This window comes from Hydra vulgaris, chromosome 15 (genome assembly GCF_038396675.1).
Source record: "Hydra vulgaris chromosome 15, alternate assembly HydraT2T_AEP".
NCBI classification, from domain to species: Eukaryota; Metazoa; Cnidaria; class Hydrozoa; order Anthoathecata; family Hydridae; genus Hydra; species Hydra vulgaris.
This window is the reverse complement of record NC_088934.1, coordinates 56,157,501-56,169,932: the sequence shown is the minus strand read 5'-3', so window position 1 is coordinate 56,169,932 and position 12,432 is coordinate 56,157,501. Positions and strand designations below refer to the sequence as shown.

At 25.7% G+C, this 12,432-nt stretch overlaps 2 protein-coding genes across 7 annotated transcripts in view; both read right to left on the bottom strand.

The window, feature by feature from the left end:
- Positions 1 to 2,042: 2,042 nt before the first annotated feature.
- LOC136091298 (kinesin light chain 4-like) overlaps positions 2,043 to 12,432 on the bottom strand; it is a 49,607-nt gene continuing 39,217 nt past the window's right edge. For all 6 annotated transcript variants that reach the window (XM_065818688.1, XM_065818690.1, XM_065818689.1 and 3 more), the window contains one exon: positions 2,043 to 5,087. In XM_065818688.1, coding sequence (XP_065674760.1) covers positions 2,270 to 4,180 — 1,911 coding nt within the window. In that variant the 5' untranslated portion in view covers positions 4,181 to 5,087 and the 3' untranslated portion in view covers positions 2,043 to 2,269. The remainder of the gene's footprint in view (positions 5,088 to 12,432) is intronic.
- LOC136092096 (uncharacterized) lies at positions 4,249 to 9,236 on the bottom strand. Its single transcript, XM_065819815.1, has 2 exons — positions 9,044 to 9,236; positions 4,249 to 5,087 (listed from the first exon to the last, which is right to left on the bottom strand). The coding sequence occupies exons 1-2, from the start codon at positions 9,234 to 9,236 to the stop codon at positions 4,249 to 4,251; spliced, it is 1,032 nt and encodes a 343-aa protein (XP_065675887.1).

Below are 12,432 nucleotides of genomic sequence, written 5' to 3'. Positions count from 1 at the left end.
TGTAGTATCAAAAAAACCATTGACAATAGTTTTTTGATGTAAATTATATTTCTTAGCAGGTCACCTTTGATAAATTTTATATCATTTGTAAATTGGTATAGAGTTCTCATGATCCACTTACATATTTGGGCACCCAAAGTTTTTCTTAAAAACACAGAGATTTTAAAAAAGTAGCAAAAGTGTTTATATTTCTCAAACCACTTGGTAATAGAAGCACTTTAAATAACCTTAAAAAAATAACATTAAGTAAAAAAGTACCAACCTGACAATTAAAACTAATTTTTGAAATATAATGATTCGTTAATAACAAAACTTATCATTTAAAGATCAAATTTTAAACCACTTTTTATTGAAACAATGCTTTGTTTTCTGCGCAAAAAAAAAATTAGTTCTTTATATTTTCAATTTTTCCAACTTAAACCTTTGAGCGATAGAAATTCAAATTTTTTGAATTTTTTTAAACTACAGAAACATTTTTAGTATTGTTAAAATCTTAAAATTTTGTACTATCGTTTTTTTTTTCAAAAAACAATTAAAATCACTGCAATTTTAGGAATTTTAAACTAGGTTATTTTAATGAAAAACACTAAATAATTTAAGCATGCTCATATTACACAAAAACGGAATCTTTAAATAAAGTCAAAACTAAATGTTTCTATGTAATATTTTTAAAACAAAAATGGATTAGATTTTTAGCAAACACATTTTTCTTTATGAAATTATGAATTTTATTATTTTAGCACAAAAGTTTTGCGCCACAGATTTATTCATGCGTGATCATATTATTTTAACAATTTGACAGCGTTAAAGATTACATGTGGCTACTAATTACTGAACATAAATTTACGCTAATTGTACTGACTCCTGTTATCACCACATAGAGTCGACTTAAAAGATACAAAGCAACTTTATAGATAAGAAACTAGATAAGCAGACCGCTTACAGATAAGAAATCTTTAAGTATGCTCATTTTGCCCTACTCTATCTTAAGTTAAAAATGGAATTGCTCATATATATATATATATATATATATATATATATATATATATATATATATATATATATATATATATATATATATATATATATATATATATGTAAATTATGTTAGTGTATTTTACAAATAGAGTGCTCAATGTTCTTAACGAACAAAGCAATAATAAATTAGTAAAAACCACTTATCTAACTTTTTTCTTCAAGTTGAAGTTTTATCATCGCTGGATCATCAGGAAGAACTCTTGTTGAAGAAAAAAGTTAGATAAGTGTTTTTTACTAATTTATATATATATATATATATATATATGTATATTTTTATATATATATATGTATATATATGTATATATATATATATGTATATATATATATATATATATACATACATATATATATATATATATATATATATATATATATATATATATATATATATATATATATATATATATGTAAATGTAATTAATATACTGCAACACTTATTGAGAATAAATATAATATGTCCATATAATAAAGATATTTTTTAAAAGAAAACAATCTCAAAACACAACATGTTTAACAAAGACTCTTCCCGCTTTGTTAGGACTATCTTACCAATCTATTAAGATTACAATAGTTTTAGTTTTATCAATTTTTCAAACGATGATAAATTTTATTTAACACCAATCTAATTTGAAGTAATAACAATAGACAATAGAAAAATTAAATCATCATCACTAAAGTAAAGTAAATTATTATCGTGAGAGTTTACAAATATATCAAATAACGTTTTAAACATTCTATGGTATAAGTCCTATGGGGATCGTATTCTTTGGTTCACCTTTTAAATATACTTTTAACAAATTTATATATATATATATATATATATATATATATATATATATATATATATATATATATATATATATATATATATATATATATATATCGCAATAAAAAAATATTTGCTTTTAAAATACTTTAGATTTTTATAAATTAAGTAATTAAGTGAACCAATTTAAATACTTTAATTATTTGAGTAAATAACTAAAGTTAGTAAAAACCATAAATGAGTTTTATCCTTTAATTTATAATCAATAATGCATACAAATTATAAAATATAAGTAAATATTAAAGTAAATGAACTTTATTTTTCTTATTTAAAAATGCGCTATACGAATGATAACAAAAATTAAGAAAACATTGATAAGAATTAAAAACGGAGTTCTCCAACTTCTAAAGAAAAAAGTTTTTCAATTATAGGTACACTTTTCATATATTGAAAATAAAATAATAATCATATAAATAAACAACATGCTTGCTGTTTTTCTTTCTTTTTCAAACAATTCGCAATATTATTTTTTGTTTTCAGTGTATCTGGATGGTTGATACCTAAAACTTCAGCTTGTATTTCATTAATAGAATAATAAAGTTCTAAAGCATCGTTATATTTTCCCATATTGCTCAAACAGCTTGCAATATTATTTTTTGTTTTCAGTGTAACTGGATGGTTGATACCTAAAACTTCAGCTTGTATATCATTAATAGAATAATAAAGTTCTAAAGCATCGTTATATTTTCCCATATTGCTCAAACAGCTTGCAATATTATTTTTTGTTTTCAGTGTAACTGGATGGTTGATACCTAAAACTTCAGCTTGTATATCATTAATAGAATAATAAAGTTCTAAAGCATCGTTATATTTTCCCATATTGCTCAAACAGCTTGCAATATTATTTTTTGTTGTCATTGAATTTGGATGGTTGATACCTAAAATTTCAGTTTGTATTTCATCAACAGAATAATAAATTTCTAAAGCTTCGTTATATGTTCCCATATCGCTAAAACAAATTGCAATATTATTTTTTGTTGTCATTGTATCTGGATGGTTGATGCCTAAAACTTCAGTTTGTATTTTATTAATGGAATAATAAATTTCTAAAGCTTCGTTATATTTTCCCATCTCGCTCAAACAGTTTGCCATATTATTTTTTATTCTCATTGTATCTGGATGGTTGATGCCTAAAACTTCAGTTTGTATTTTATCAACAGAATAATAAATTTCTAAAGCTTCGTTATATTTTTCCATATTGTTCAAACAGCTTGCAATATTAATTTTTGTTGTCAATGTATATGGATGTTTGATACCTAAAATTTCAGTTTGTATTTTATTAACCGAATAATAAATTTCTAAAGCTTTGTTATATTTTCCCATCTCGCTCAAACAGTTTGCCATATTATTTTTTGTTCTCATTGTATCTGGATGGTTGATGCCTAAAACTTCAGTTTGTATTTTATCAACAGAATAATAAATTTCTAAAGCTTCGTTATATTTTCCCATCTCGTTCAAACAGTTTGCCATATTATTTTTTATTCCCATTGTATTTGGATTGTTGATGTCTAAAACTTCAGTTTGTATTTTATCAACCGAATAATTAATTTCTAAAGCTTCGTTATATTTTCCCATATTGCTCAAACAGCTTGCAATATTATATTTTGTTGTCATTGTATCTGGATGGTTGATACCTAAAATTTCAGTTTGTATTTTATTAACAGAATAATAAATTTCTAAAGCTTCGCTGTATTTTCCCAACTCGTTCAAACAGTTTGCGATATTTTGTTTTGTTGACATTGTAACTAGATTGTTGATATCAAAAACTTTAGTTTGTATTTTATCCACAGAATAATAAATTTCTAAAGCTTCGTTGTATTTTCCCATATCGTTCAAACAGTTTGCGATATTATGTCTTCTTCTCAATGTAACTGGATGGTTTATACCTAAAATTTCAGTTTGTATTTTATTAACAGAATTATAAATTTCTAAAGCTTCGTTATATTTTCCCATATCGTACAAACAGCTTGCGATTATATCTTTTGTACCAAGCGTGAGTACATTTTTTTTACCATAAATTTCAGTATTAATACTTTGAATAGATTTTAATATTTCGATTGTTTCTTCAAAGAAACCTTTACATACTAATAATTTTTTAATAGAAAATGGCATTTGGTGAAAACTTTCTGACATCCTTTTTTCGTCAGTACGAAACATGTAGAGAAAATGTAAAACGAAATGATTTCCGTATTCAACGTGATCTTGTACTGCATTTAACTCAAATTTAAAATAATTTTCGATTAGATTATCATACGTATATATATTTGAATTTTTACTTTGAAAACATCTACACGTCAGCTGCGTTAGTTCGTGCATTGAATATTTGTTATCATCGAAACAATTTAGTAACGAATAATTAATTAATAAACCAACGGTTTTGTTTATTAAATGTTCATCGCTTTTTTCATTTGATTTAAGATTTGGATTATAAATTCTTTACTTATATTTTGACCATCGCAATGAGATAAACAGTTTAGTAATTCTAATGGAATAAGGTTAGTTTCTTTTAACTTTAATAAAACTAAATTAATTGCTTTTATTGTAGACTTTGATTTAACTTCAGAAGGAAAATTATCAGTGTCTAATATTTCTAAAGGTTTCTGTTTATAAAGATTTAAATATTTTTTTATCGAAATTTTATGTATATTTATATATTTTATTGCCTGTGTTATAGCAAACGAGTGATAACCAAGCTTTTTAATTAAGTTTTTTATGTTTTCATTGGCGTATTCTTTAATATTATTTTTTACATAAGCGAATCCATCTTCATAAGAAAAAACATCAACAAACATTTTATTTACATTATTTGACCACCCTCTCCATTGAGAGGTAATTAAAGTAAATGAGTTCGGTTTCCTTGAAATGTACATTTCAAAATTTTTAACACTTACATCGTCGACGTTATCAAAAATATACAAAGTTTTTCCATTAATATAATAGTTGTGAACCTTTTTAACAACTACTTCTATGTTAAAATCACCTTTGGAATTGTGAACAGTCAATCCTAATATTAGACACCGGTTTCTTATTGAAGTTTGTAACTTTCCACATGCTGCGTCTATCCAGACAATGTTTTTAAAGAAGCTAGAATAAATTTCACTGTATTTTCTGGCAGTTTTTGTCTTTCCGACACCTGACATTCCATATAGTACCAAAGGCAACTTTTTTGCATCTTGTGAAAAATAATCATGAATTTCCTGAATTAGTTTTTCGCGTTGAACACCTAATATTGAATGTATGGTTATTAGTATGCAAGCTTATTTTAATATCTCAATTTATGTTGGTATCATTTATTTATTTAACGTTTCAATTAAAAACATTATAATACATTATAAATTTTTAAAACAAAGATTTATAATAAAGTTAAATGTGATACTATAACAATTTTATAAATTTACAAAGCATAATTCTATGAAACCAAACTTATTATAAGAATCTTAGAAAACATAAAATTAAAGTTATGTAAAACATATATTAATTGCTGTTACTCTTGAGAATACATATAAAAGTACTTAATTTTGCACGAAATTTTTTTTTAAACTGATTTTTTGAAATTAAGTTTTTTACTATAAATAAACCTTTCCTACTAATTCGTATTTCAAACTTTCGATTTTTCATAAAATTTTACGTTTTTTATTTTTTGTAAAACTTAGTTTTGATGCAATAAAGTATGGAAAAACATGTTAAAAAACTTAATTTTTTTTAACTAAGTTGAAAAAAATTTACTAAGTTTGAAAAGTTTCATTTGCTATAAAAATTACAATACTAGTAAAATTAAATTTGATTGTCATTTATTTGAGTACTTTATATGTTTTTGGAAGCCTGCCTCTTTCATATAGCCGCCGGTAAGTGAGTCAAAATCCATAAGAAACGGCAAAAAACCCCCATAAAAAACTTTTGCTAGAAAATAGTTGATTAAATTATAATGTAACTAAATACCACTAAATGACAATAATTAATTTTTTTGTGAATAATTTTTAAGATTTCTCCAATTTATACGCCTTTTTCTGAAACTTATTTATTTTATTTTATTTATCGGAAAAATCGTTCAAAAAAGTCTCGCTTTAGTGTCACTCTTTTAAGATTAATATGGGTAAAAACAGTTCAAAATTTAATTTTAAGTCATATGTTTAAGATGTTTGCTAACTATTAACAACATTTTTGACAATAAATTTTAATTTTAGATTTTTATTACTGAGATTTCAAAATTGTGTCATAAATTGAGCTAGAAGCTAAAAGATTCCACTAGATTCCATGGTAGTTTTAATATTTTCCCATTATTAGGTATATATGAAAGCAGAATAAATAAAAATTATTTGCCCCAACTTGCCCCAATTAAAACAAAACCTTTTAAATACTTCTTTTTTTTTGAATTTTTTTTTTCCGTTTTTAAGAAAAACGGATAAAATAGTTAATTGCTTACATTCATCACAAAAATAACACATTTAGTTTTTATTATTAAAAAAACTCATGCTCAAGCAGATGGTGCTAATTATCAAACATCAAAAATCAAAGTATGCAACATTTGATGGCATAGTGCATGTTTTAAAGTTAAAACTTGCGTATAAAAGAACTAACAATAATTCTGATAATAGTACTGCTTACATTAAACATGAAAAGAATACATTTAGTTCCTATATATCAAAAGTTAGGAATTAATCATGATAATTTACTCAAAGCTCTCCTACGTGAGTTTTGTAGACTGGAGGGTCGAAACTATGAAAGTATTGACAAACCTGAAATGATAAATCTAAAGAAAACTCTGATATTATTTAAATGTAAATTCCAAATAAAGTTGTGGAAGTATTCAAGAACCTTCTCTATACTTTTTGAACACGAGCGAAGTTGGTTGAACAAAAATGTAACTGTCGACAAAAAAAAACTCTGCAGCAGGTCCAGGTAGAAAGTGCAAGAACTGGGAAGATTTAGGTGATAGAAGTGGAAGATTTAAGGTAATAATATATCAATTGAATTCAACCCAGTATGTGTGTTATAACACAAGTTAAACATATTGTTAAAATCCAATGTGTCTTTTGTCAATAGCCGCCATCTTTAAAGTTATTATTATACCGATAAAGAGGCCAGCCCTACTAGAAAAAGCTAGGCTGACCTCGATATAATTGTTTTTTTTTTGGGAAAAATTCATTTAAACGCAATTTTAAAACTGGCTTGTTTACCGGGCTAGCTCGGCAAACAGCCTAGCCCTTGTCCATATAAACAGACCCTAAGTTTTTTTTTTTCTATCAAACTTGTGGCAAGTTCTACAAGTCTTTCTTCAAGCAAAGAGCTGTTGCGTCATTGAAAAAAATTGGGGTTTTCCAGGATTTTGTTGCATGTGAATAAAATGCTCTTTCCGAATTAATACAAAAAATCATCAGTTCTTTTGAACTTTTCATCTTAAGGGCATTGATGCTATAAAAAAACGGATATATGTTTTTATTAACTTTAATAAATTTAAAATGTGTATATATATATATATATATATATATATATATATATATATATATATATATATATATATATATATTATTAAGTTTTTTATTAAACTTTAAAATTTAAAGAGGGAAAGGAGAGAATTGCGAGGAGGGAGTGTTTAGAAAGAGGTATCGGTGTATGTGTGTGGGGGAAGAGAAGGAAGGGAGGTGTTGCTTAAACAAAACGACCAGAGAGTGAGGAAAAAGATAAAAATGTTTTTTTTGTGCTTCAAAAAACATGGCACCTTGTAACTAGCTTTCATGAAAGTATATATAAAGGAAGAGCATAATTGCTCCGATGTTCAGCTGCTAAAGGGATCTAAAGCAAAGAAACAACACTAAAATATTTTTGTATTATTTGTTTAGTCTAACAAAAAAAAAAATGAGATAAAATCTATTCACTGTTATTATTTGAGTTATACTTTTTAGTAGAATGTACTTTTTTAAACAAGTTATAATTTTTTTTAGTTTTCTCATAAAAAAGTGAGCATGTAATGCCAAAGTTCAACTTGCAGTAGAGTAACAAACATACCGATGACTACTCAAAAAAGGCTTTGGTCATCTGACCAAATGTTTTTCAATGAATTAAAAAATACGCTCTACAGGTGCAGATGTTCTTCACAATCACTAAATGTATTCAATAACTTTTACCAGATTAATTTACAAATGAATTTTTCTTGAAAATGTTTAAATAGTTGAATCCATTTGTCAACATTAGTGATTTGGACATCCAATGAGCTCCATTCTTTCTTTTTTGATGCAAAAAAATGTTTTTGCACTTAACATCTCATCAAAAAGACTGTCAATATTAACTTTTTGTTGATCATCTAAACCATAAATATTGTTTATAGCTTCAGCAGATTATTTAATATTCTCCCACTTCAATACGTGATTAATTCAAATCCATGCAAATATCTCAGCCCCACCAAAACTATTTTCTCACAGTTTAATATAAGACATACATCGTTTCTAAAAGGAATTTACTTCTATCATAAATATATTAACATTCTGGGCACTAAATTTTCTAAGCAACTATTTTTCTCCTTGTGGGACATTCTTTCCTCAAGATTAGATTTTAATTTTTTTAGTTCCAAAATATTGTCTGTTACATTTGAATAACTTTTTCTCAAAATTAATAAAGTTTTATTAAAATTATTTAGCTGTCCATGCACAAACCAGAAATATATTTTACCTGTTTCACTTTCAAAAATGCTTGCAAAGCACGTGGACAGTTTTCTTGGAAATAAAATATAACTTCAGTGCCTCAAACATATACAAAATTTTTTCAATTGCGGGTAACAGAGAAAGAAATCTAGTAATATCATGCTGGATTACTTTTCTATATTCCACATTAACAAAATCACAAAAATCCTTTAACTCAGTTACTCGAACTGTGTTGATACTTATATATTTTAAATACTTATATATTGTAAACACTTATATAATTTATATAAATACTTATATATTTTAACAACATAACAACGTAAATACTTTCAATTTCAATCATCATTAACAGATTCAAAATCCAGAAGTTTTACTTAGACACCTTCCAGTAGTAAATGGTATCTACCTGTGAAAGTAGGTACTATTTGCCACTGGAAGGTAAATAGTACCTACATTCACAGGTAGTAGCTTTCTTTGCTGCAATAACTAAATCAGCTTCATTAGGTCATAATTTTTAAAAATTCTTTAATAGTTGAAGAACATGCGGCAGCCGAATATCCAGCTTTGTGTTTGGCATACTTTATATGGCTTATAATATTTGCTTGTCCGCCATGTGCAACAGAAAGTTCTGTTGAACAATGACAAACCACTTTGTTATCTTCACCACTAATATTTTTCACAAATGGGTAATTTTTAAGAAGTTCGTTTTTAAATTTGCAATTTCTTTTTAGCATATTAAACGAAAAAAAAATTCACTTTGTGCCTGAGACTCCAGGGTAAATTTTTGGTTTACTCCAAAAAATTTTGTTAATTTATATTATTGGGTTAAATAAAGTTTTTTTAAACTATTCTTAAAAACTAAACTAATTTTTAAACAATTAATTTTTAAATTCATTTTAGACATTTTAATTAATTAAATTTTAGATTTAATTAATTAAAATGTCTAAAATGAATTGCGTCATTTTATGTTTACATCATCTATTTAAATTAGTACAAAATGATGCAACACAAATAAAAATAATAATTAATACGGTTAAAATTGAATAGTTAAAAGTTTAAAAGTGAAATATGAAACTTATATTAAAACTATAAAATGGCCGACAAAAAATGTCTAATTTGTGCATGTTCCTTTATTTCCTTTGTAATAAGATCACATAAACTTATTAAAATAGATCCCGCAGTGCAACTTCATATTTAAAATTTGTTTTGAAAAAAATGTGATGTAGAAAAAGGGTGTTGTCCATAAAACAATTGTAATTCTTGCAAAACAAATTTATATGCATTGTATAGAATGAAACATCATAATTAAATGATTGGATTGAGAAAATACCTAAATAAAGTTTAATAAATAATGTTATATAAGTTATAAAAATATTATTCAATAATATAATATAACTTCTAATACAAGTTATATAAATATTATACAATATTTTAAATTTTTTAAGTTAAATAGGTAATGTAATATAATATTTTAGTTAATTTATTTTTTTAATTATTATTACAATAAAAAATAATTTAAGTTTAGCAATTTAGCCAATGCTAGTCAATCCATATGTCAATGTCTATGATAGACTTATTAAATATTAGTAAATTATTTTTATTTTTTTAACAAAAATAATAATATCAGAGTTTTTCCGACTTTAAATTTTTATTTAGGCAAAGGAATTTCTTACTTAGGCTGTAAGAGTGAAGGTGGAATAAACTTAATTATGTTGGCTGGAGGTCTTGGAATTATATCCAGTGACAAGTTGCTTCTGGGACTCTCAAAACAAAAATGAAATGAAACACTAATAAATCAGGACACAAGTTTCCTTTAAAAACCTTTGGAAACAACCATCTTGTTGTTGTTGGCACACCCAATAATCAATGTAGCAGAGCATCCGTTAAAGAATTTGGTATTAGTAAAAGATACTTCTGATTCAATTCTTCGTATGATTAATGAAAAAGGTTTGAATCTTTATTGTACTATTGCTAGGATTTCCATTGATGGTGGACAGGGTTTTCTTAAATGTGTTATAGATATTTTTGATCCATTATGTAAACATAAACTTCAGAAAGTCGTGATGGTTCCAGTGTAAAATAATCATTGAATTTGGCTTTAATTGAAGATGTTTCAGAGCATAATGGTAATCTTAGCAAATTGTTAAAACTACTAGCTCTGAGTGATGCAAAATATTCAATAGCATTTGATCTAAAGTGAGGTAACTCTTTATTTGGTTTAAGCTGTCACAGCGGCATGTATGCATGTCTCTGGTGTGAAGGAAAAGTACTCTTTAGAGCGGAAAAATAAAAACCTTAGGTTCAATTGATATCAACTACACTAAGTTCGTTAAAGATGAATGCAAAATAAACACATGATGGAATTTGAAGTTGAAAATGGAAGCTGTATTTCTCCGAGAGTTGTGTACCTTGATGAACCTCTAGACACTTTAGTTGAGCATCTCATTCCTCCTCCAGAGAGACATATTCCTATTGATATTACTTCTATGTTTGTAAAAACATTAATTACACTGTAGCCTGATTTTGACTCGTGGCTAAAGTCGAATTATATAATCTTTCGAGGTTACCACAAAGCTGGTTTGGATGGTAACCATTCACAGACACTTTTAGATAAATTAGATAATTTAGAAGTTAATCTCCTAAGTGCAGCCACTACTTTACCAAATATGATAATTCTTCAACCTGTAGTTAGCTGTCTTAGAAAGTTTTCAACTATTAAAACAAAAGGTTTTAGCATGTTTATTGGAGAATGTATTGCTGAATCAGTTTTAGATTTTAAAAGAAGCTTTCGAAAATCTGCAGCTTCATCTTCTGGAAAAATTTAACAACCAGTTAATTATTAGCTGGAAAGTTCATATTTTTAGTAGGTCATCTTGTTTCTTTTCTTCAGCATAGTCAGTTAGGGCTTGGTGTATATGCTAAGCTAGCAGGAGGAATGGTCTTCACTTTCACTATCATGTATGGAAGTAATACAAGCGTCGTTTAGAACACAATAATTACACCCAATATTAATAATTAAACAAAAAAATTTAGAGCAAACCAAAATTCAGCCTGGTGGTCTCAGGAGAGCACAGTGATCGCGGCTTCTTTACATACACACTAATAAAATCAACGGTTAGCGTTATTTAAGATAAATCAAATTTAGACTTTCTTGATAAAACGCTGACCTAGAAAGTAATTGTTAGTATTTCTATTAGCATCAAAACATTATGAATTCCATAGTCTTAGCTTTATTAAAAATTTAAAATCATGATTTTGTTTGGAAAAAAAATGAAAAAAAGTTCTTTTTTTCCAGAAAACGCGACAAAACAAACTCGTTGGGACACTGGGACAAGTGGTATAAAACTGCGACAATCCCGGTCAAAACAGGACGTATGGTAAGCCTATTTATGTATGCATACATATATATATATATATATATATATATATATATATATATATATATATACATATATATATATATATATATATATATATATATATATATATATATATATATATATATATATACATATTTATATATATGTATATATATATTTATATATGTATATGTATATATATATATATATATATGTATATATCTATATACGTATATATATCTATATGCATTATTATTATTATTATTATTATTATTATTATTATTATTTAAAAATCTATTCTTTAAAAGAAAATATAAACAAAAATGAATATGAAAACATTCAAGAAATATTCGAAAAAGGTTTAATATTTAATAGTTTCAGTTCTTCTTAAAAAACTCCATCCAAAGATTCTGATATCACTAAGTCTTAACATTTGTTTCTTTCTTGTTATTTATTTTAATGTTGTTTGATTTATATTTTGAGTATTTAAACCACCATATATGTTAACCTGAATATTGATTTTTTTAAACAACTTGTAGGAGTAAATAATTGAATCTACAATTGCTTGTTA